Source organism: Mauremys reevesii, linkage group 19, assembly GCF_016161935.1.
Source record: "Mauremys reevesii isolate NIE-2019 linkage group 19, ASM1616193v1, whole genome shotgun sequence".
Taxonomy (NCBI): Eukaryota; Metazoa; Chordata; order Testudines; family Geoemydidae; genus Mauremys; species Mauremys reevesii.
Window position 1 is genome coordinate 25,993,063 of NC_052641.1, and position 25,937 is coordinate 26,018,999.

The 25,937-nt window shown below is 43.2% G+C and overlaps 1 protein-coding gene and 1 long non-coding RNA gene across 22 annotated transcripts in view; one reads left to right on the forward strand and one right to left on the reverse strand.

The window, feature by feature from the left end:
• Positions 1–25,937, forward strand: part of RALGPS1 (Ral GEF with PH domain and SH3 binding motif 1) — a 343,816-nt gene that overhangs the window by 300,118 nt on the left and 17,761 nt on the right. For all 17 annotated transcript variants that reach the window (XR_005589888.1, XR_005589890.1, XR_005589889.1 and 14 more), the window contains 3 exons: positions 18,642–18,768; positions 19,729–19,880; positions 25,174–25,225. Coding sequence is in view for 12 of the 17 variants with exons in the window: in XM_039506419.1 (XP_039362353.1) it covers positions 18,642–18,768; positions 19,729–19,880; positions 25,174–25,225 (331 nt within the window). In the remaining 5 variants the exon portion in view is untranslated. The remainder of the gene's footprint in view (positions 1–18,641; positions 18,769–19,728; positions 19,881–25,173; positions 25,226–25,937) is intronic.
• LOC120386740 overlaps positions 1–25,937 on the reverse strand; it is a 118,557-nt gene that overhangs the window by 54,579 nt on the left and 38,041 nt on the right. For 3 of the 5 annotated variants that reach the window (XR_005589896.1, XR_005589895.1, XR_005589898.1), the window contains one exon: positions 17,888–18,031. This is a non-coding gene — a long non-coding RNA (uncharacterized LOC120386740). Of the gene's footprint in view, positions 1–17,887; positions 18,032–21,202; positions 21,246–25,937 lie in introns of all 5 variants that reach the window. The other 2 variants (XR_005589897.1, XR_005589899.1) reach the window with 1 other exon arrangement.

A 25,937-nucleotide genomic window follows, 5' to 3' on the forward strand; every position in this document is an offset into this window, starting at 1 on the left:
TATCCTGCCATGCAACCCCACTTTCGAGTGAAGAGTCAGACAGCAAACCAGAGGAGACCATTTCTCACTACTCCTCCAATGCTCCCTATGGTGCCCCCTATCAAGAGGCTCCTTGAGTATACCCTCAGGCAGCTCCACCACCACCATGGACTGCATATCGTCTTCATGCTTCTCAAGCTCCCAGCCTTGCTCATGAGCCCCCGAGACATACCCGCTCTGCTACAGTGTCTAGAACCTTGGAACCCCCGGAACAGGAGGATGGAATCGAGGAAGAGGTGACTCTAAGAACCAACCTCTCCTCCTCCTCCCCAGATGAGGCTGTCATGTCCCCTTCCCCCCATCCCTAGCCAATGATTTCTGGCTTTTCCAAGACTTGGCATAAAGGGTTGCAGATACACTACAGATATCCTTGGAGGAAGTCAAGGACATCCATCACAAACTCCTGGACATATTACATTCTTCTTCGACCTCTAAAATAGCCTTCCCCATCAACGAGGCTCTCCTGGACCCTGCGAAACCATATGGCAGACTCCAGCATCAGTGATGCCTACTTATAAGCAGGCTGATAAAAAATATTACGTTCTAGGTAGGGAGATGGAATTTATTTTTTCTCACCATGCCCCCAACTCCATAGTTGTTGACATGATAAACTCCCAGAGTTGTCAGCACCAAATGTGATCCATCCCCTATGATAGGGATTGGAAGTGCTATGACCTCTTTGGAAGGAAAGCCTATTCCTCAGCCATGCTTCAGTTTTGAATAGCCAATTATCAAGTCTTAACGACAAAGTATAACGTCAGCTACTCAAAACTTGGCAACTTTATTGATCAGCTTCCAGAGTCATAGCACAACCACTTAAGTTATCATACAGGAAGAACAACTGGTAGCCAAAATAGTGCTACAGTCTGCCCTCGATGCAGTCAAGATTGCAGCCTGGTCCACCTTCACAGTGATGGTTATGCAACATGCATCATGGTTACACCTTTTGTGCTTCCCTGAAGAGATGCAATCGACTGTTGAAGCCGTTCCCTTTGAAGGCACCAATCTCTTTGCAGAGAAAACAGATGCCTCTCTCCATACCCTTAAAGATTCCAGGGGCACGCACCACTCATTGGGGATCTATATGCCTGGGCAAAGGAGAAAATTTAGTTGGCAGCCCCAACACAGACCAGGCACCTCTCAATATCCAACCCAGTGCTTTTACAGACCTCAGAGGAAGAAATCTAAGTTCCCCAAGCATAAACCCATCAGGCACACAACCTTCCACTTCACACTCATCCACCTCCAAACACCAATTTTGATGTGTTGGTCAAGGTGCCAACAGATTACACCTGTCAACCACTACAGCTGATCAATCTATCCTGCCCATTTGGCTACCATTTTGCCATGTTCTGCAGTACCTGGGAACGCAAAAGAGCGGACCGATGGTTCTTGGAAATTATTCACAATAGGTATTCCACCCATTTTACCTCCCTTCCCCCTCTGCAACACCTATCCCTGTCCCTCTTCAGGGACCCTTCTCACAAGAGTTTACTATGACAAGAAATAAATAGCCTTCTCCAGCTAGGAGCCATAGAGTCAGTATTTCAACATCTATGGGGCAAAGGCTTTTACTCTCACTATTTCCTAATACCTAAGAGGAAGAGAGGTTGGAGATCCATACTAGACCTCAGAGCACGCAACAAGCTTGTGAAAGCATAAAAATTCTAGATGATCACTCTAGCAACAATCATTCCAGCATTGGAACAGAGAGACTGATTTTTGGCCCTTGACCTTCAGAACTTCTATTTTCATATCTTAATCCTACTTTCCCACAGACGGTTCCTCAGATTTAACCTAGGATAAGACCACTACTAGTACAGAGTATTCACTTCCGGGCCTTCATCGGCCCCAAGAGCATATTCCAAGATTCTCTCATTAGTGGCTGCTCACCTATGTTCCCAAGGGATCATGATCTACCCCTACCTGGATGATTGTCTCCTCAGAGTCTGCTCCGTCACAGAGGCTCGATGGGTTACCGAAACCACAGTAGACTTTTTTTTACAGAACTTGACTCACAGATCAATACCCAGAAATCAACCCTCACTACAGTTCAGCACCTGGAATTCATAGGGACTGACCTTGACTTGCTACAGGCCAAAGCACTCCTACGTCAACACAGGTTCCTCTCTTTGGCCCATTCAGAGAGACTGTATAAATCACCCCTCAGATATCAGTCAAACATTGATGTACCTATCCTCCATCAACTTATCTAATTCTTTTTTTAACCCATTTATACTTTTGGCCTTCACAACAACCCCAGACAATGAGTTTGACAGGCTGACTGCGTTGTGTGAAGACGTATGTCCTTATGTTTGCTTTAAACCTGATGCCTGTTCATTTCATTGGGTGACCCCCTTGGTTTGTGTGTTATGTCAAGGGATAAATAACACTTCCTTATTCACTTTCTCCACATCATCCATGATTTTATAGACTGCTAGCATATCCCCCTCAATCGTCTCTTTTGTAAGCTGAACAGTCTCGGTCTTTTTAATCTCTCCTCATATGGAAGCTGTTCCATACCCTTAATCATTTTTATTGCCCTTCTCTGTACTTTTTCCAATTCTAATGTATCTTTTTTTAGATGGAATGACCAAAACTGCACACAGTATTCAAGGTGTGGGCATATCGTGGATTTATATAGTGTCATTATGATATTTCCTGTCATCTGTCCCTTTCTTACATAGCTTTTTTGACTGCCATTGCACATTGAGCAGATGTTTCCAGCGAACTAGCCATAATGACTCCAAGATCTCTTTCTTTAGTGCTAACAACTAATTTAGGCCCAATCATTTTTTGTGTATAGTTATGATTGTTTTCCAATGTATAATACTTTGCATTTATCAACACTGAATTTCATCTACCATTTTGTTGTCCAGTCTCCCAGTTTAGTGAGATCCCTTTGTAACTCTTCACAGTCCACTTTGGACTTAAATACCTTGAGTTATTTTGTATCATCTACAGACTTTGTCACCTCACTGTTTACCCCTTTTTCCAGATCAACGTTGAATATGTTGAACAGCACTAGTCCTCATACAGATCCCTGGAGGGTCCCCTCTATTTACGTGTCTCCACCATGAAAACTGAGCATTTATTCCTACCTTTTGTTTCCTATCTTTTAACCAGTTACTGATCCTCTGGCCTTCCCTCTTATCCCATGGCTTCCTACTTTGCTTAAGAGTTTTTGGTGAGGGACCTGTCAAAGACTTTGTGAAAGTCCAAGTACTATACCTCTACCCCGATATAACGCTTTCCTCGGGAGCCAAAAAATCTTACCGTGTTATAGGTGAAACCGTGTTATATCGAACTTGCTTTGATCTACCGGAGCGTGCAGCCCCTCCCCCCCCCCCCGTGCTGCTTTACCGTGTTATATCGGGTCGCGTTATATCAGGGTAGAGGTGTATATCCACTGGATAACCCTTGCCCATGTGTTTGTTGACCCTCTCACAGAATTCTAGTAGATTGGTGAGGCATGATTTCCCTTTACAAAAGCCACCTTGACTCTTCCTCAACATATTGTGTTCATCTATGTGTCTGATCATTCTGTTCTTTACTATAGTTTCAATCAGTTTGCCTGGTACTGAAGTTAGGCTTACTGGTTTGTAATTGTCAGGATTGTCTCTGGTGCCTTTTTTAAAAATTAGTGTTACTGTAGCGATCTGCCAGTCATCTGGTAAAAGGCTGATTTAAGCAATAGGTTACATACCAGTTAGTAGTTCTGAAATTTCATATTTTGAGTTCCTTCAAAACTTTTGGGTGGATACCAATTGGTCCTGGTGACTTATTACTTTTTATCAATTTGTTCCAAAACCACCTCCATTGACACTTCAGTTTGGGACAGTTCCTCAGATTTGTTACCTAAAAAGAATGGCTCAGGTGTGGGAATCTCCTTCACATCCTCTGCAGGGAAGACCAATAAAAAAATTCATTTAGCTTTTCCACAATGGCCTTGTCTTCCTTGAGTGCTCCTTTAGCAACTCAATTGTCGAGTTGCCCCACTGACTGGTTGGCACACTTCCTGCTTCTGATGTACTTTAAAAAAAATTGCTGTTAGTTTTTGTGTCTTTTGCTAGTTGCTCTTCGAATTCTTTTTTGGCCTGCCTAGTTATACTTTTACATTTGACTTGTCAGAGTGTATGTTTCTTTCCACAGTCTTCAGCAGGATTTGACTTCCAATTTTTCAAAGATGTCTTTTGGTCTCTAACTGCCTCTTTTACTTTGTTGTTTAGCTCTGGTGGTGGGTTTATTTTGGGTCCTTTTTTTTGGTGGGGGAGGGAATAGGCATATAATTTGAGTCTCTATTATGGTGTCTTTAAAAAGTTTCCATGCAGCTTGCAAGCATTACACTCTTGTGATTGTTCCTTTTAATTTCTATTAACTGGCCTACTTATTTTTGTGTAGTTAAATGCTAATGAGGTGCGTTGTTTTGTTTATTTTGTATTCCCCCCCCATGAGGATGTTAAATGTAATTACGTTATAGTTGATATTACCAAGTGATTCAGCTAAATTCACATCTTGGACCAGATCCTGAGTGCTACTTAAGACTAAATTAAGAATTGCCTCTCCCCATGTGGGTTCCAGGACTAACTGCTCCAAGAAACAGTCATTAATGGTGTCTAGAAATTTGATCTCTGCATCCCATCCTGAGGTGCTATGTTCCCAGTCAATATGTGGATAGTTGAAATCCCCCATTGTTGTTGGTTTTTCTTAGCCTCTCTAATCTCCCTGAGCATTTCACAATCACTATCACCCTCCTGGTCAGGTGGTTTGTAATGTATTCCTACTGCTATACTCTTTATTTTGGGCAGTGGGCAGACCTATCGGAAGAGTGAGACATTCCTGCCCACTACTAGTCTTGGGGGTCACACCTTGGGTAGGTCAGAGTAACCCCTAAACCTCCTGGTCAGGGTCACAGCAAAGTCTTCATGGGCTGACGATGCAGAAGAACACATTAGTGTCAAGGGAGAGGATGGCAATGAAGCATATGCCTTGTGATGGCATATAAGGGTAACCTTCATTATATACCCAGTCACTGGACAATCACTTCACCCAGGAGCAGATTACTCATTTCAGATTTTTTTTTAAATGAGGAAATGTTAAAGATTGAGACATCAAAACTAGATGTGTTAGAACAAACTCAAGACTTTAATTATCACTAAGTCCTGGCACCTTCCTGTGGAGTACCTAGGACTAACCACTGTCTGAGAAAGAGTACCAGGTTAGGTGGACTAGTGATCTGATCCTCTATGGCAATTACTAAACCTAAAAAGGGGGAAAAATAGTGAAGTTTCCAAATGATTTACCACTTTTGGGTTTGAAACTACTATGCTTTTTATCCTATACAGTATTCCTCCAGAACAATTCTTTTATCAGAATAAAAGGGATCTTACGGCAAAAGCAAATAGCACCTTCTTTATTCCCTGCACACACATGACATAAGATTAAAAAATTATGCTATAATTCATCAAATTGGAATGGATATGAGCAACACATCTCAAAGAACAACAGTTACAAAGGTGAGTAACCGTTTTTTCTTCTTCGAGTGCTTGCTCATATCGATTCCAATTAAGTGACTCCCAAGCCTTACCTAGGCTGTGGGGTCGGAGTGAGACGTTGCTGAGTGCAGAACCGCTGAACCAAATGTGGCATCGTCTCTAGACTGCTGAACTAATGCATAGTGAGCAGCAAAGGTATGTACTGATGACCAAACCGCAGCTCTACAGATCTCGTGAATTGGAACCTGGGCCAGGAAAGCGGCCAATGAGGCTTGGGCCCTTGTGGAGTGGATGGTGAGGCGTGGGGTCGGGACACCGGCCAAGTCGTAGCAAGCACGGATACAGGCCGTGATCCAAGAGGAGATGCGTTGCAAGGAGACCGGTAGGCCTTTCATCCGGTCGGCCACTGCAACGAAGAGCTGGGTCGTTTTCCTAAACGGCTTAGTACGCTTGATATAGAATGCGAGGGCCCTACGAACGTCCAGAGTGCATACGTTGATCCTGCCGCATAGTGTGCGGCTTCGGATGAAAGACCGGGAGAAAAATGTCCTGATTCACATGAAAAGCTGATACCACCTTGGGGAGAAAGGCAGGGTGGGGGCAAAGCTGCATCTTGTCTTTATGGGAAACAGTATATAGCGGCTCCGATGTGAGGGCTCTGATTTCAGATACGCGTCTCGCTGAAGTGATGGCTACAAGGAAGGCTGTCTTCCAAGACAGGTAAAGGAGTGAGCAGGTAGCCATTGGCTCGAACGGGGGTCCCATGAGCCTGAAGAGGACCAGGTTAAGGTCCCATGCCAGAACCGGTTGTCGCACTTGTGGGTAGAGGCGATCTAAATCCTTCAGAAATCTAATGTTGGAGAAGACAGAGGAAGCACGTTCTCCTGGATGGAAAGCCGAGATGGCTGCCAGGTGCACTCTGACAGATGATATCGCCAGGCCCTGCTGCTTTAGGGATAGGAGATAGTCTAGGATGAGAGGTATCGATGCCTGCAACAGGAGTGTGTCACGCTGCTTGCACCAACAGGAGAAACACCTCCATTTAGCCAGGTACGTGGCTCGAGTCGAGGGTTTCCTGCTGCCTAACAGAACCTGCTGCACCTATTGTGAGCAGAGTAACTCTGACTGAGTTAGCCATGCAGCATCCACGCTGTAAGGTGGAGCGATTGCAGGTCGGGGTGACAGAGTCATCCGTGGTCCTGTGAGATCAGGTTCAGCCACAGTGGGAGCGTGATCGGAGACTCTACCGACAACTCCAGGAGTGTGGTGTATCAGTGCTGCCTGGGCCATGCTGGGGTGACCAGAATCATACATGCCTTGTCCCTGCACAGCTTGAGTATGACCCTGTGGACCAATGGGAATGGAGGGAAGGCATAGAAAAGCTGGTCTTTCCACAGAAGTAGGAAAGCATCCAATAGGGAACCCTGAGAGTGCCCCTGGAGAGAACAGAACTCTTGGCCCTTCCGATTGATGTGCGAGGTGAATAGGTGGACCTGGGGAAACCCCCACCTCAGGAAGATGGAGTGGATGATATCTGGATGAATCGACGGCTTGTGAGGCTGGAAGGACCTGTTGAGGCGGTCTGCCAGCATGTTCTGGACCCCTGGGAGAAATGACGCCATCAGATGTATCGAGTGGACTATGCAGAACTCCCACAGGTGAATGGCCTCCTGGCATGGGGGGGATGACCGGGCTCCCCCTTGCTTGTTGATGTAGAACATGACCGTGATGTTGTCTGTGAGGTGTGCAACACAACGGCCATGTAGGTGCTCGCAAAATGCTTGACACATTAGACGTATTGCCATCAGTTCTTGTACATTGATATGCAGAGTCAGCTAGGATGTGGTCCACAGGCCCTGTGTTTGGAGCTCCCCGAGGTGAGCACCCCATCCCAGAGATGATGCGTCTGTGACCAGGTACAAGGAAGGTTGTGGGTTGTGAAATGGTACCCCGTCGCACACCAACATGGGGTCCAGTCACTAATGGAGGTAAGTCAAAACCGATTCCGGGACAGTGACTACCATACTCAGGCTGTCTCGACCTGGTCGATAAACTGTTGATAACCAGGCCTAAAGCGTGCGAAACCAAAGTCTGGCATGCCTGGTTATGTAAGTGGACGAAGCCATGTGCCCCAGAAGGCTAAGGCATGTCTTTACCATGGAAGTTGGAAAGTTTAGGAGGCTGCCAATGATGCTCGCCATTGACTGAAAGCGTGCGGCCAGCAGGAGAGCACGGGCGAGTCTGGAGTCCAAGACTGCCCCAATAAACTCTATTCTCTGGGTTGGTTCCAGAATTGACTTTCCGTTGTTGAGCAGGAGACCCAGCCGGAGGAACGTGCTTAGGGCGAACCGAACATGGGATTGAACTTGGTCCTTGGTTTCGCCTCGAATGAGCCAGTTGTCGAGATAAGGAAACACCTGGATTCGTTGACAAAGAAGGTAGGCTGCCACGATGGCCATACACTTGGTGAACACCCTGGGGGCCGTGGACAGGCTGAAGGGAAGGACAGCAAATTGGTAGTGTTCATGATTGACCACAAAGCGGAGGAAGCGCCTGTGCGGCGGGTAAATCGCTATGTGGAAGTACGTGTCCTTCATGTCGAGAGCGGCATACCAATCCTCAGGATCCAGTGAAGGAATAATGGTCCCCAGTGAAACCATGTGGAACTTCAACTTTACCATGAATTATTTGAGTCCGCGCAGATCTAGGATGGGTCGAAGCCCACCCTTGGCCTGGGGGATTAGGAAGTAGCAGGAGTAAAAACCCCTGCCCCTTAGCTCCCTTGGAACCTCCTCGATTGCTCCCAAGGACGGAGCGTTTGGACCTCCTGTATAAGGAGTTGCTCGTGAGAGGGGTCCCTGAAGAGGGATGGGAAGGGAGGATGGGAGGGAGGGTAGAAAGAAAACTGGAGAGAATATCCCTTTTCCACCGTGCGAAGAACCCACCCATTCTGCACTGGGTCGGCTGGGGTATATATCCAGTGCCATTAAGGTGCCACTCCAGGGGGCTCCACAGCCGACCCACTGGGTGTTGCTAGGGTAAAAATTCTCCGACGATCGTGCACGCAGCGCACTAACACCTAATTGGAATCTATATGAGCAAGCACTTGAAGAACTAATCTTTTGCAGTAGCTACAGTTCTAGAGTTAACCCTTCTTGTGCCAACTTTGATATTTTCCCCAGTCAGATTTCTTCTTTGAAGTTCTTACTTGTAGTCTGTTTTGTAGGTACTTATGTTATTTGAAAGTTTCAACTGTAACCCAAACCTAAACAGTAAATTCATACTGGCAAGTTTTTCCTAGGCCCCTGTGGCTTTGAATGTCAACAGTAAGTTTTAGCAAACAGAGTTGGTGAATATCAGTTTTATTTCTTACACACACACACACATGTGAACACACATAGTTTCTAGAGTTAAAAAAAATAGTTCATTAATTTTCTCCTCAAACAAAAATCAACATATAAATTAGTAGAAAATATACAGAGAGGAGCATGAAAGTTGAAAATTATCTCCCTGAAAAGTCTCTGGTATTCTTTCTATTATCCTAGCCAGTGGTGAATGCTTCTCTCTGAATATTTTTTACTAGTTTATTTGTTGATTATTTTTTTTAGAAGAAAATAAATGGACTATAACTTTTTTTTTAACCTCTGGAGACTGTATGTGTTCCTGTGTTTTAATAAAAGGTTGTAAAAGCAACATTCATTTATAACATTTGGAAGATTATTCATGGAAAAATTATGCAAAGGAAAAATAGTATAATCCTCTGGGATATTAAAGATATGTGGTAAACTTTTCCAAATGCTCTTGCCACAGTTCTCTAAACAGCACTCATCACATTCTTCTGTGTTTCTCAAGTTACACAATGTAAACAGTTTTTTTAATAATGTTTTGATAGTTTTATACATTATTTTCTTGTACATGTCAGCATAGTCTTGACAATGATGTTGAGAAATAATGAAAACCAAATTTGCTTTTCTCCATGCCAGGTGACTGGAAAATCCTGCTAAAAGTGCTTTGTCTCCCTGAAAGCCATAATGATAGAATAGCAATCATGGTAACAGTATGCACTAGGATAGGGGCCAAGGAGAATAAATAGGAGACTTTTCAGTAGCAGATGATCTCATTTAATGGAAAAAAACACCAAAAATCACTTGATCTCAACTGAATTTAGAGACTGGAACTTTATTATTGAGCAACAAGGCTAGGCATTTGCAACACACCAAGCAGGGTCTGGGATAGCAGTCTACACTCTGAAATAAACCCTAATAAATTACATGACGTTTATTCTTTTTACAGAGTAGTCTCTTGCTGGGGGTAATGTTGAGCAACAGATTTTTTTTTTTCAACCAAACCCAAGATTTTTTGGTTGCTTCCCCGCACCCCCCGGATTCCAAAGACTTTTTTTTTTTTTTAATTTGCAGGGAAGAAAAAAAAACTGTTTCAGAAGAACAAAGCAACAAATTATATTGGTCAAGCCTCCACATGAGAGTAATCTAATCACTAGATTAGAATAACATATAGAGTCATGTTTGAAGGCTAGGCAAAACAGCAAAGCTCTTTCAGGTTGGGGTAGTACCACATTCAAATCAGTAGTCTGCTCTGCTCCCCTTGTCAATGGTGAAATTCACTGATATTTCTATGGAAGCACTGTTGTTAGGGCTCTTAAATGATATGTTGAAAAGCAACCATGTTGTCAGTTTCAAAAAAGCACCTTGATGCTTTCTGGTGGAAAATATCTCTTTATGATGTGTTTCTACAATGGTTTGCACAATGGGGTTGGAACTGCTTATGCACTACTGAAGTACAGATTAATAATAATGGACTGATTTTAATGTAAAATTCAGAGAGAGACCCCTGCAAATCTGTGGATATCCACTTTATATCCAGGGATATCTGCATCTGGATGTGGATATCAGACCATATTTGCGGATCATAGATCAGATGCAGATACAAATTTTGTATCCACATAGAGCTCTATTCATAGGCATTCATCTCTGATTGTGCATATGCAAAAAAAGCAGCTGTGTTGCAAAATTCACTGTGAAGAACACCCATCCACATGTATGAAAATAAGAGTTGGGCCAATGGGCTCTGTTTTCAAAGGGTAACTTAAGCCCCTCTTTACTATTAGTAAGAGTTGTGCAGCCAAATCCTTGAGTTCTCCACTGAAGAATGATTCACTTCTCATGGTCAGCATTAGGGAACTGAGACTCTTAATATTCACATACAAGTCTGACAGTTTACTCCTGTGTGCAGGCATTATTATAGCTGGAGCGCTATAGGTTGCATGAGCATTATTATCATTATAGCCAGCTGTTTTCATTCTCTTGAAACTTTCGTTAACTGTCACAGGCCTTGTGTCTGCCTGAAGGTGACATTTTTTGAAAGTTGGAGCAAATACAAATATTTCCTCCTTTGGGGTAAAAAATATATATTTTCCACATTATAAAAATATAATTGTAATTTTTTTAAAATAGCACTAACACCAACAGCTGAAATTGGAAAGCTTGAATTTAGCAGCAGTTTAACTTTCACTGGCACAAAGTGGATTTAAGTCTTCCAATGAAAAATTGGTTTTGTTTTCATGAAGTTAAGGTTCAAAAGTGTCTTTGTATAGTATAGGTATGCTGTCATACAGTGGATATGATTTTTTTTAGGTGCTTTTACCAGTGGTCTAAGAGGAGAGAGCTGCATTATGCATTTATATAGAGCTGATCTACGTGTGCAGTGAATGTGTGCAGCTTCTGGGCTCTGCATTGATTCGGACTTTTATTCACAAGACCAAGCTTTGTTGATTGATACAATGCTGGTGAGATTTAACTGAATAATTCATGGATCCACGTTGCAGACCTTTCCTGGGGAAATTTTCTTCCAGTTACAAAGCCCTGTGTTACAACAGTACTGGATAAAATAAATGCTGGGTGCATTGATTTCTGGAGCTGAGTCAAAAATGGCATCTTAAGATATGGATTTGCACTGGGTTTAAATCGGGTTCAAGTTTTATGAGCTGTTTTTGGCTTAAAAGCTTAGAAATGTCTTGGTAAACTCTTTCAGTTTTTTTGTTTGTTTATTTGTATGTATGTATCATTATTAATCTGTATTTGGAATCAATTTAGAGCTGATGCATTTTATTCCGCAAAATCCAAGAAAAAGCCAGATTCTGCAGAAATTTATGTTGGTGATTCAATAGGGAATATCTTTTCTTCCAAGTCAGTACTGACCTCAGTGTTCCAGCATTATGCCAGGGTGTACTATGCTGCTGGAGGGGTCATCTGTAAAATAGGATGTTAAATGGAGGTCCTAGCCATTTATGGATGAAAACTAAGGATAGTTGTTTACAAGTTCAGTGCTAAATTTCATTAACAGTAGCAATTTTACATTAATTCATAACGTTCTAGTCTCCTTTCAATAATTATTTCTAATAATTTATTGAAAAATAAGCAAATCAAATGAAGAGGCTGCTCAAAAACAGGTTCCCAATCCGTCATTACTTTCTCATCTAAATGCTTGTACTGTATAAGTAGCTTTTACCGATACACTAAAAAGCGCCAGACACTTTCATTGCAGTAAGACAACTATGGTCTGTAGAGGATTAAAATGATTGACAAAAATGGATCAAATTACTAGATGCTAACTATATTCAGTTACAAGTAGAAACCCAGGTATTTCACACAAGTATAAGAATCCTGAAATGAGCTCCAGTTGACTGAACATCTGAGGGATTAGAGTACAGTGAACAGCACCCATATTGGTTTGACAGATATTCATAATCATCTTCATTATAGAAGTTTTTTGTACCAGGCAATAAAGCAGGGCCTGCAGTATTACTTTCACTGGATATTTCTAGTTGATCATCCTTAAATTATTTATGTCAATAATGGAATGTAATAGGGTCCACTAATGTTTGGAGAAAGCGTCTCTCAAAGCATTACTTCTAAATAATAAATAAAAGAGAAACTCATATTCAGACAGGGAATTTATACTGTTGTTTGATAGTTAAATTAACTATCTTGGCTTTGTAGCTTTGATTACATTCAGTCTGTACATTGTGAATGACTGCAGAAATTAATAATAGGACTTCTGTGGGTTTTATTTGGAAGTTTCCAATTTTTTTCTGTATGTAAAGGAATAAAATACCAGAAGGCAAGTCAATATGTGCATTTGATTCTCAAATGTTGCCTTCCGAGCCACACTGTATAAAGGAAGAAGCATGCCAATATGAGCATGTGTCTTGTAGTATAATAGTGTTCCGACCCTGATTAGTTACAGCAAACACAAAAAGCAATAGTTTTTGGGTTTCATTTAAAAGGAATCACTTCTACTGACCCACCTCCCCACAAAAGAAACTATAAATAATCTACTAACGAGGTGTCAATCCCCTCCTGAAAGAAGAGCAGGAATTTCCTGTAGGGAGAAGAAACAGCATTTTCTGGGTTCTGTCTCTGCTTAGCATCCTGGACAGTTTGATGAAATATGCATTACTTTCTTTTAAATTTGACTGAATTTAGTGCTGGGGACTGAAATTCTCTATTCATCCATCGAATAGTTACAGCAGCACTGGCAGCAGCTATACAAGCTTCCCCACCCTATCTTACCTCTCAGGATAACCTGTTTCCTGTTCATTCAGTAGTCTCACTACAGATACTACCATTAGGGAGATCAGTTGTGATATGGACCAGTTCATCAGGCACTGGAATTAGACAATAACCTCCTTTCACCCATTCACCCAAGAGTTCTGAAAGAACTCAAATGTGAAATTGAGGAACTATTAACTACGGTTTGTAACCTGTCCTTTACATCAGCTTCTGTACCCAATGCCTGGAAGATAGATAATGTAACGCCAATACTTAAAAAGGGCTCTAGAGGTGATCCTGGCAGTTACAGACCGGTAAGTCTAACGTCAGTACTGGACAAATTAGTTGAAACAATAGTAAAAGAATAAAATTATCAGACACATAGAAGAAAATTAATTGTTGGGCAAAAGTCAATATGGTTTCTGTAAAGGGAAATCATGTCTTACTAATCTATTAGAGTTCTTTGAAGGGGTCAACACATGTGGACAAGGGGGATTCAGTGGACATAGTGTACTTAGATTTCCAGAAAGCCTTTGACAAGGTCCCTCACCAAAGGCTCTTATGTAAATTAAGTTGTCATGGGATAAGAGAGAAGATCCTTTCATGGATTGAGAACTGGCTAAAAGACCGGGAACAACGGTAGGAATAAATGGTAAATTTTCAAAATGGAGAAGGGTAACTGGTGGTGTTCAAGGATCAGACCAAGGACCAATCCTATTTAACTTATTCATAAATGATCTGGAGCAAGGGGTAAACAACGAGGTGGCAAAGTTTGCAGATGATATTAAACTGCTCAAGATAGTTAAGACCAACGCAGACTGTGACAAACTTCAAAAAGATCTCACAAAACTAAGTGATTGGGCAACAAAATGGCAAATGAAATTTAATGTGGATAAATGTAAAGTAATGCACATTGGAAAAAATAACCCCAACTATACGTACAATATGATGGGGGCTAATTTAGCTACAACTAATCAGGAAAGAGATCTTGGAGTCATTGTGGATAGTTCTCTGAAGACATCCCCGCAGTGTGCAGCAGCAGTCAAAAAAGCAAACAGGATGTTAGGAATCATTAAAAAGGGGATAGCGAATAAGACGGAGAATATCTTATTGCCCTTATATAAATCCATGGTACACCCACATCTTGAATACTGTGTACAGATGTGGTGGTCTCCTCTCAAAAAAGATATACTGGCATTAGAAAAGGTTCAGAGAAGGGCGACTAAAATGATTAGGGGTTTGGAATGGGTCCCATATGAGGAGAGATTAAAGAGGCTAGGACTTTTCAGCTTGGAAAAGAGGAGAGTGGGGGGGGGATATGATAGAAGTATATAAAATCATGAGTGGTGTGGAGAAAGTGAATAAGGAATAGTTATTTACTTGTTCCCATAATATAAGAACTAGGGGCCACCAAATGAAATTAATGGGCAGCAGGTTTAAAACAAATAAAAGGAAGTTCTTCACACAGCACACAGTCAACCTGTGGAACTCCTTGCCTGAGTTGGTTGTGAAGGCTAGGACTATAACAGGGTTTAAAAGAGAACTAGATAAATTCATGGAGGTTAAGTCCATTAATGGCTATTAGCCAGGATGGGTAAGGAATGGTGTCTCTGTTCTCTGTTTGTCAGAGGGTGGGGATGGATGTCAGGAGAGAGATCACTTGATTGTTACTGTTAGGTTCACTCCCTCTGGGGCACCTGGCATTGGCTACTGTCGGCAGACAGGATATTGGGCTGGATGGACCTTTGGTCTGACCCAGTGTGGCCATTCTTATATTCACAAGACAGATGAAATAGCAACGACTGTCAGTCACTATGAGATGGTCAAATTTGAACTGGTGCCCTAAGATGAAAGGCCCCATATCCCCCTTCTGCTTTCACCCTCCCCCACAAGCCAGCTATTCCTCAACATGAGTCTGATTGGAACAAATGCTTTAGAGGTGAAAGGCTTCATAACCTATCCCCAATCTGAGTTAGCTAGTCCTCTTGTATACATTAAGAAGGGTTTCACCATTTTTTTAACCAGGTTTAGTTTTTAGTGTTTTGGTGTCATAATATCTGCTCGATGTGAGAGCTCTTTTAGTCTCCTCAAAAGGAATTATAATTAGGGCTCCTTGTGTATCATGGGGGTTGCGGAAGTCACGGATCCCATGACTTTTCACAACCTCCGTGACTTCTGCAGCGGCTAGTGTGGCTGACGTCAGGGCCGCCTAGGGTGACCAGACAGCAAGTGTGAAAAATCGGGACAGGGCTGGGGGGTAATAGGAGCCTATATAAGAAAAAGCCCCAAATATCAGGACTGTCCCTATAAAATCAGGACATCTGGTCACCCTAGGGCTGCCCAAGTAGCTGGCTCCAGGGCCTGCTGCTCAGGTGGCCCCAGGGACAGCCACACCTGACGCTGCTGGAGTGACTCTGCAGCCAACCACTTGGGAGGCCCTGCAGCCAGCTGTACTGGCTGCTGCTGGAGCAGCCACAGGGCCAGCCTCCCTAGCCTCTGCTCAGGTGGCCCAGGCTGCTGGCAGTCCCTAGGGTGGCCAGAGCAGCTGCTGCTGGTGGTCCCCAAGCGGCCGGAGCAGCCAGTGCTGGCAGTCCCTGGCAGCAGTCCTCAGGTGGCTGGAGCAGCTGCTGCTCAGCAGACCCTGGGCGGCTGGTGCTGTTAGCCCCGGAGTGCCCCCCCCCAGTGCACACCCACCAAGCAGAGCCCCACCCCATGTTTTAGTCATGGGTATTTTTAGTAAAAGTCATGGACAGGTCACAGGCCCGTGAATTTTTGTTTATTGCCATGACCATGACTTTTACTAAAAATACCCATGACTAAATCATAGCCTTAATTATAATCATTGCAACTTTAAATCTTAATATTTTTGTTCAAGGAATTCTATTTATTCACAATCTTGTGAATTGCACCCTCTGCTGCCTTAAGAGGGTACTATTTCCAAGAGTGTGACTATACAGAAGAAACCCGTAATGAAATATATTTAATGTGATACGTAATCTCTTTCTCCTCGTTATGATAGGCATAGCACTTGAACCTATAAGTTATTTAAAATACTTAGAGCCACATTCTGCGTGAGACATTAGTGCACAACTGTGATCAACTTCACAATGACTTATTCATGACTATCTCAGGACGGAATCTTCCCTTGCTGTTCATTTTCTGAGAGAAAGTTGTTTTGGGGTTTTTTTTATACAGTGGATTGCTACAGATTAAGACATTTAATTGCTTTGAGCTAACTGACTTTTCACATTAGAAAAAAAAGAAAAGTTATCAAGAACTTAGACCCTCAGAATTGTGGAGTTGTGGAAGATTTTTAATTCTATTTTGAGATCCTATTGTATAGCAACCATGCATAAATGACTTTTTATCGTGAGACTTGCATTGTTAAATTGGAAACTACACTATAGCAACAACTAAATCTTTTTTGATTTCTAGATCTGCAGAAAGGAAGTTGAATTCATCTTTGTGTTATCAACAGTGCAATGCAATTCATAATCATATATGCATGTTGTAATAGAATGTACGCTGAGGGAGAGATTTCCTTGACCAAAGTTAATAAAACCCCTTATGTTATTTACAAGAGCTTAAGTGAAATAGAAACTTTGGTAACTCAGCATTGTAGCAAGGACAAACACAACAGAGAACTCATTCAGAAGAGCATTGGGGAAAAAAGGCTAAAGACAGAATCAGATAAATTCTCTCTTTGTGTGTACTCACCAAATGATGATCCAGTAAATGATATGTCTAAAGTGTTTGTTTGTTTCCTCTCTTTTGGTTATAAGGACCAATGTCATCTCTCTCCTTCCACAATATTGGTTTGTCCCTAAGCAGTTTCTTTGTCCAACTAAAGAGTAGGATAAAAGGTGCCCTTGACTGCTCCTGGGAAGCTGAACAGACAGTTTTCCCATTGCTGACATGGAGCAGCCATTGTAATTTGCTCCTACTGATGGCACAGCTCATGGTGGCCTCTTTGAGCCTACAGTATGGAGAAATTACAATGTAAATAATCTTTCACCAAGGTCTATCTAAAGTAAAAAAGTAAAACTCCAGGCTGACGGCTGGACTGGACAGTAAAAAGTCCTGGATCTATTTTATATCAACTCTTTTCCAGTTAGCAACTCCCTCTTATTAATGGATGCACTGTTCTTTCTTGAGGAAGCAACTGCTCTTTGACTCACTACAGTCTGTGCCATGAGCTCTCAGGCCAAAGCAGGAGAAACTGTTGTGGAACAAATCCTATGCCTGTCCTGTTCGTGGTGTTTGGTCTGTGTTGCAGATGCCCAGCTGTTCCTGATATTAGCCTTTTTCCAAACCCAACTCTTACACTATGCAGTGGAATGTTCCTCTGCCTCAATTTAGGAGCATTTTAAACCAAAGCTCCTCTGTATGGGTGCTGAAGGCATCTATCTATTTCCAGCACATACAGGCACCCAGAATTTTTTCCTCCAAACCAAAAAGACATCTCAGCTGTAAACTTGGGGTGAGGAGAGGGGGAGGTTTGGTCAGTTAGACATGGCTTTTCATATCACAGAATTTCCATCACAATTGGCCCCCAGGGGCCATTTCAGCAGAAAGGCCACAGATGCTAAGCTCTCCTCAAACCCTCAAGAAGTGTTCTCTGTGGAATATTGTGCACTGCTGCTGCCTGTACTGTACCTGAACTGGGGACAAGCTGAGCAGCCTGTTTCCAAGGCCATCCCTTTAGAATCTGTCACCAGTGTTAAAGTCACTACTAAACAGTTTACTGTGAAACAAAGAACAGCCTCAAGTGCAGTGACCTACCTCCAAAGACATAAGAAGTTGCTAACTATGTTTTTCTCTGCTTCCTGGCCAAGAGCGCTGCAAGCCTCTTGCAGACAGCATTCAGGAGGAGGGATGAGAGTAGTCTTGCATAGTCACCATCGTGACTATGGACCCTGATAAAATCTGGGAAATGAGAAGGAGGATAATTTTCAGTGAGACTTTCCTAAATTCCCAAAGATCACAAATAATTGAGAAATAACACATCTGTCAGGCTGTAAACTACATGAAAAGTCCCCACTTTCTCTCAGATATTCATGCTATGAGTCAATATGAGCAAACTGTTTACAGCTGGATGGGGTTTCAAACCAAATTCAGAACATATGTTTTCTTAGACATTACTGCTTACCCCCGAAGCACAAACTGACTTTATGGCCGTGCAAGTTATGTGTTGGCAAATCCAACAGTTGTAAGTGGCCAAGACTTTTTGTGGGAGTCTGTCGTTAAAAATATGTGCAGGAATGTTTTGAGGATGACTTCCATTTCCATTTTGCTTTAACTGGATGGATCCTTTATAGAAACAGATCGTGTAACCCAGTAGGCAAGAGATGCTATTTCATAAATGCAGCTGCCTTTTGAGATCTGTAACAATTCAGTTTAAGGTAGTGGCTGTTTAATCATGAGACCTTATTTCTGAAAGTCTGCTGGATTTCTGAGCCCTCTCAAAAACAAAGAAAACAACCAAAACCAGCCCCTGAAATTTCTGTTTTTTGCATTAATTTTTTTCTATTTTTAGGTCCATCAGAGGTGTCAGCAACTGTGAGGTTCAGCAGGAGACCAACTTGTCCTGATGCCTCAATGGCAGCCAGCCTCCCAACCCCTCCTGTACCAAGACACAGGAAGAGTCACAGCCTGGGAAACAAGTGGGTGCTCCACACTGTCTCAGCCTCTGTCAGTTCAAGCATCATTAGGGATTAATCCAGCAGTTGAAAGTTCTTAGATATTTCAGACAGTTTTCCTCTTATGTCCCTCTCCCATTTCTAGTCCTATAGGAGTGATTCAGGCATTAGTCTGTGTGCTTCAGGATTTTCCAGAAAGATGTTTTAATGCTTTTCTGTTGTTTTGACTGATACCATGCTTCCTGCTAGTGCCAGCAAAAATTGGCAATACTCACTTCAGTGCCATTCTTACACTATCCACTTTGATTTGTGTGAATGTCTGATGTGCATAACAGATTTTTAACATCTCAATGATCCATCCAAGGAACATTACAATCTCTTTGGCACCCACTACTGTTCTGAAAAGTTGTGGCCTTTCTGCACTGTATTAGCTGAATTGTATGGGTTAGAGAGAGACTCCCTCTTTACCATTTACTGAGAAAGCTCAGATGAGTGACAGCATCTTCTTTTCAATTAAAGTTTCTACATCTACCCAATTTTACAAGTGGATGGACTGTGGCAGAGAGCTCATGTGACTTGTCCAGTGTCACACAGTGTTCGTTGATTAACTGAGGATCATTCAGCAATGAATTAGCTGCAGAGCATGCAGTCTTCTATCTATGCTTCTCATCACTAGATTACACAGCCTCTGTACAGTGAGGAGTCAGAGCAAATAAATTAAAAGTAATAAATTCCCATCTGCACAAATACAACAATTGTTAACCATACACACTACTAAATCCAAAGCCTGATTAGGTTTTTATGCAGCTTATGTACGAGCAGTAGGAAAATGTGAGAAGTCCCATTTAACTGCATGCTACTAAAGAACTTATTGACATTTATGATCATTGTATGGTGAGGCAAAGTCTGAGTGGAAAAAATGGGAGTGAATGGATGTTATCAGATTACATAAAAGCTTTTGCTTTTTCTTTCCCAACTTTCCAGTATGATGTGTCAATTCAGTGTGGTTGAAAGTAAAAGTGCAACGTTTCCAACAGAGAAGCCGCGCCACCTGCTGGATGACAGTGTCCTAGAATCCCACAGTCCTGTCAGAAACCACACTCTAAACTCAGTTTTCACCAATGGAATTTCCATAGGTAAGAACTCTATGGCTCGCTGAATTCTCTGCTTGTCTGTGTCTGCTCCTTTGCAGTAGGCAGTGGCACCTATAACTACAGAAGCAGAAAGATAGTTTAGCTTCTAAAAAAAGATTGGTCACTTTCTGGGGGAGGAAGTAGATTGGAACCACCTCTCAACTGCCCAGAGGCCTTGTGAAACCACTCAGTTTTTGTGCCGCTTAGCTCAACTCATCCACACAGATTTATTCTCCCCTGCTAGAGATTGTCTTGCTAGAACAAGATAGAGAGGGTCTGGGGGAAGTTCTGCCAATGTCCATGCTGTAGATATATGGGATGTCAAACCAGCACTTTTTACCACCAAAAAGTTCACTAATGAAATGAGAATAATTGTGAGAGCTATTTTTGCACAAGACCCATGTTTTTAACCTGTATTAGTGTAAAGTGAGGTTGGCCTGGGGATTCTCCTATAATGAAGGCATTACCAGGAGCAGATAGGAAACAGAGTAACCTGAGCAAACCACAGTAAAAAGAAAGGTTTCAGAGTGGTAGCCGTGTTAGTCTGTATCAGCAAAAAGAATGAGGAGGCCTTGTGGCACCTTAGAAGTTTTTTTGTTGGAGTATTGTGACTTTGGCAATACTCCAACAAAAAACCTTCAAAAACTCCAATGAGAAACTGCAGAATTGGAATTAATTTTCAAACTGGACACCATTAAATTAGGCTTGAATAAAGAGTGGGAGTGGATGGGTCATTACACAAAATAAAACCTATTTCCCCAAGCTAATTTTCCCCCTACTGTTATTCACACCTTCTTGTCAACTGTTGAAAATGGGCCATCCTGATTATCACTACAAAAGTTTTTTGTCCTGCTGATAATAGTCCACCTTAATTGATTACTCTCGTTTTAGTTAGTATGGCAACACCCATTTTTTCATGTCCTCTGTGTATATATATCTTCCTACTGTATTTTCCACTGCATGCATCCGATGAAGTGGTTTTTAGCCCACGAAAGCTTATGCTCATATAAATGTTAGTCTCTAAAGTGCAACAAGTACTCCTCGTTCTTTTTTTTAGTAAAAAGAAAGAAGAGCATTAGTGCAGGATGCTTTTAAGGATGTAGGAACTGTTTAAAGAAGCTTACTATCAATAATTAGAGCCGTAAAACCTTTTCTAGTCTTTTACTGGTTTACTGTAGCTCAAGTCTAGATAGAAGAAAATCAAAACAACTTATTCAAGATAGGAAAAATTGGGGTTTTCAATCTGCAGTTTTGAGGAAATTAATCTGAAACAAATGTCCATTCTAAAGACAGAACTGTGCAATAGGGTCATTTAAATTAGTCACCTGATCCTTCTGACCTTTGTCCCAGGTTTGTTGTAAAGGAAAGCTGAAACAAAAAAGATTAACTTTTTCATTCACTGGTGTATTCCTCGTGAAAATGTCATTGTTATGCTGCTTGCAAAAGCAAATTGGCCTTAAAGTTAAGGCTGACAGGTTCCTTCCCAGACTAACATGTCAAGATGCCTTGTGATTAAATCAAACAGGAAATCTACATTGTTTCAGCTAGAGGCTGAATCGTCAAAATTTAATTTACCTTACTCTTGCCGTCTTACTAGCAGCTGCTAGCATATCACATAGTAATACTCCTGAGAGCATTCTGCACCAAAACATTTAAAAATTCTGCACCAAAAAAATTCTGTGCACAATATTTTAAAATTCTGCAAGTTTTATTTGTCAATAAATAAATGCAGAGGCTCCAGCATGGCAGTGGGGAGCACAGGCCACTACCTGCACAAAGGAGGAAGATCACCCTGCAACCCCCCAAGACATGGACTCAGCGGTGAGGCTGCACCCGACCCTGACACAGCACGAGGCCTGGGCATGTCCCAGAAACACCCTAGGGCCCTGCCCCTCTGTGCCAGGCACACCAGTTGTGGGCAGGCAGGCTCAACCAGGCAGGATCCAAGTGTGGTGGGGCTCAGTGTGGGGGGATTCAGGTGTGGGGTGAGAGGATTCTGTGTGGGACAATCTGGGTGCAGGCAGCTCAGTGGGTGGGGGGCTAGGTGTGGGGGGATCTGGATGCACAGAGGCTTGTTGCGGGGTTCCAGGTACAGGGGCAATGGAACTCTGCAGGAGTTTCCAGATGAAGGTTCTTGGGGCTCAGCGGAGGGGTCTGCGTGTGGAGGGCTCAGCGGAAGGGTCTGGGTGCTGGGGGAGTGGGCTTGGTGGGGTAGGGTCTGGTTGCAGCTAGTTGGCCGTCAGTGGTGTGGAGGTCTGGATGTGGAGGCGCAGGGTGGTGCAGGGGGTGCTGCATCGGGTGGGGGTTTGAGTACAGGGAGCTCAGTGAGGGGCGATCTGGGTGAAGGGGTGGGGTCCAGAGGTGGGGGTCTGGGTGCAGGAGGGCTCCAGATGCAGGGGTTGAGGTTCAGTGGGGTGGGGTTCAGGTATGGAGGGATAGGGAGGTTCTGGATGTACCTGGTGGAGCTTGCAGGGGTGTCTGGGTATGGGAGGTCTGGATGCACAGGGGTAGGGTGGATGGGGGAGCAGCTGTCTGTACAGTGACCCCTCCTCCCAGCTGAAGAGTGATGGGGGCAGGCAGCAGGGGAGGATGCTGAGCTTCCTGCAGCTGGGGGAGGTTTCTGGGGGTGGGTCTGTCACAGGCCCAGCCACTCCTTGCAGGGGATGAGGAAGGTCCCATCCTCTCCTGCCTCCAGCACAACTGGGACTAGCAGCTGATCAGGGTAGGAGCCACTGGCTGGGGTGTCCCTAGCCCCATGGTGATTTACTTCTCTGCCGGCTGCACTGGATGCCTGAAAGGTTGTACCTGCGCTGCTCGGGAGTGGTGCGTGACTACTCTTGCAGCTTCCTTTGCTTCCCTCTCAGAAAGTCATTTTTCTGCAGGGAAGCAAAAAAATCTGTGTGGGATATGAATTCTGCCAGTGGTGCAAAATTCCCCCAGGAGTAACATAGGGCCAGTAAGTCTGGCCTGTGTGAGACAAGTGCTTCAATAGGATTCTACAGAAGAAGGATTCTGATGGAAGCAGGGTGTTATGGGCATAAAGGTGTGACTATGGACTTATCTACACTGCGTTAGTCCACACCAGAGGGGTGTAAATTCTAGTGCGCACTAGTGTGTCACAAACTAACTGGCATATGCTGCCATGCAGTAAAAGTTCTCTAGTGCTTGTTTAATGTAGTCATGTTTCGAACAGTACTAAGAAGCTGCACGGTAGTCAACAGAAAGCCAGTTTCACAACCAGGCTTGAGTAGTCAGACCTAGTGGTCATAGCCAAATCAAGCCAAGAGCTGGAACCGTAATCAGAATTAAGTCAGAGGTCGGAGCAAGAATCAAGAGTCAAGCTAGCGGTTGGAGCCAGAATCAGAGGTCGGACTAGGAATCAGCGCCAGAGTCACAAATCAAGCCGGGGTAAGAGCCGGAGTCAGGAGTCTCGAGCCAGGGCTGGAGTCAGATGCCAGGGTCAGGGATCAGGGAACAGGAACAGGACAAGGAAGCAGGATCTAGGGACAAGGCAGAAAAGCAGGGCTTAGTAGGCAGGTGAAAAGGCAGGGTCTGATGTAGCAGCCAGCCAGGAATTCACCCTGTTGCAGAGACCACTTCCTGGGCCTCCTTCTGGTTTAAATAGTGCAGCTGAACCAATTGGAGAGCATGAGCCCTCCAGTCAGGACACCCATGGGTGGTACCTCTGATAGGACTAGGGTTCCATTAGTCTCTCAGCTCCTAGCTACTAGCAGGTGTGATGGAGCAAGGCCGGATGGCTACAGGAAAGTACTCAGGAACAGGTATATTAGCCCCAGGCTAAGCAAATCCCTAGTACCATGGGAACCAAAATGGCAGTTGCTCCAGGGTAATTAAGGCACCTGGGGCCAATTAAGAACTTTATAGAAGGCACCGGAGAGAGCTACATTGATTGGAGCACCTGCAGCCAATCAGGGCAGGCTAATCAGGGCACCTGGTATAAAAAGGGGAGCTCACTCCAGTCAAGGAGGAGAAGCCAGAGGAAGGAAGGGCATATGAGGAGTTGGGAGCCAGAGACACAAGGAACTAAGAACTGAGAGGGTGTACTACTGGAGGATTGAGGAAACACCATACAATCAACCAGTATCAGACACCAGGAGGATCCTGTGGTGAGGATAAAGAAGGTGTTTGAAGGAGGCTATGAGGAAGTAGCCCAGGGAGCTGTAGCGGTCAAGCAGCGGTTACAAGTAGCACTATAGAGACTGCTGCAATTCACAGGGCCCTGGGCTGGAACCCGGAGTAGAGGGCGGGCCCGGGTTCCCCCCAAGCCTCGCTACTCCTAATCAGACATAGGAGGAGGTGATCCAGACTGTGGGTTTCACCCAAGGGGAAGACCACTGAGGGGAGGAAATCCGCCAATAAGCACAGGACCTACTAGAGGAGAGGAGGAACTTTGCCACACAGGGTACCAGGTGGCAGCCAGAATGCAAAGGCTGCCTGGGGAACTGCAGACCCAGGTTTGAGACCTGTGGATCCTCACAGGCACTTCCTTATGTGATTTAGCCTATCCCCATAGTAGAAAGGAGATGGACAGGCCAGAAGTACTTTTGACCAAGAAGAGCTTGGGATTTTCACTAAACTTCTGAATTCTCCTTAACCAAGAGGTAAATGCAGGACTGAGAGACAACCCACTCTGCTTTATACTAAGCATTAGCAAGTCACTCACTGACAGATTATCGCAAAATCTGTTTCTGCACAGCTGAGGCTGCATTTCAGTCAGATGGCTATTCCAGGGTCAATGGTAAGGTAGGAGTGACATGAGGGGGACAGGGACCATTGATGTAAATGGCATCAAGCTAACATCACATGGTTCCAAACAGTGACACAGGACTAATATGTTCTCCATATTACAAATTCTGTTGCTTGATAAAAAGACAGTGACTCTCATCTCTAATAGTTTTATTTTAATTTTTAAATGTTGGGGTAGAAATAATCCAAGGTCATTCTACAGGCCTGACTTTATTCTGTCTTCCTGCAGTATTGAAGTTCTGTAGGAATACAGCAGCATGAAAATTAAAACAAAAGGACATATTTAAATGTTGTATATTTAAAATCAGCAGCAGCCACCCATTCATCGGAACTACATAGTGACAGGAAGGAGCATGCAATCTATTTCTGAAGTCAGATTTTATCCTGATCTCTAAAGAGCGGAACTTTCAGACCTAGCTTCAGTGATCAGTTTCCACAGTACTGTGTCAAAATTCTCCTAGTGGTTCCACGTTCTTACAATTTTAATTTTCCTTGAGCTTTTCACTTATCTTTATTCTTCCTTTTCTAGGAAGTAGTGAAAGTTCAGAATTTAGTGAGGAGCTGTCTTCAGGGCTTGAAAGGTGAGTTATAACTCAGTGTCTTCATTTTTCCTCACTCAATACCACATAAAATCACTAAGGGGCTAGTTGTTTTTAGGGACTAAGAAACTGTTACAATTGCCAAAATAGGGATATTCCAATAACAGGAAAATTTTTGAATCAGGAGATCCTTCTCAAATCATTGATAACTAATTCTTAGGAAGAGAAATGACAAACATTTTGAAGAAATGCCTCATAAAAATATATATTTTGGATTTAGATTATTCAAAATACAAAACTGCTACTCAACATCAGTGGCAGAATCTGAACGTATAATTGTAATTTGATTACTACCTTGTTATCAAATTTAGGTTTGTGTGGACCATACTGTTGAAGGGTCTTTAATGTAGCAGAGAAAAGCAGAAGGAGATCCAATGGCTGGAAGGTGAAGCTAGGCAAATTCAAACTAAAAAAAGGGCAAATTGTTGACACTGTGAGAGTAATTAACCGTTGGGACAACTTAGTTGATGGATATGGGGGCTTCTCCATTACCTGGAGTCTTTAAATCAAGTTTAAATATCTTTTTAAAACACTATGCTCTAACACAAGAAGTTATTGGGCTTGATGCAGGAACCTGTGTGATATGGGAAGTAAAACTAGATGGTCACAGTGATCTCTTCTGACCTTGAAGTCTGCGAAGCTGTAGCTTTAGGCAAACTACTCAGTTGACAAAAATACAGTACATTGAATGATC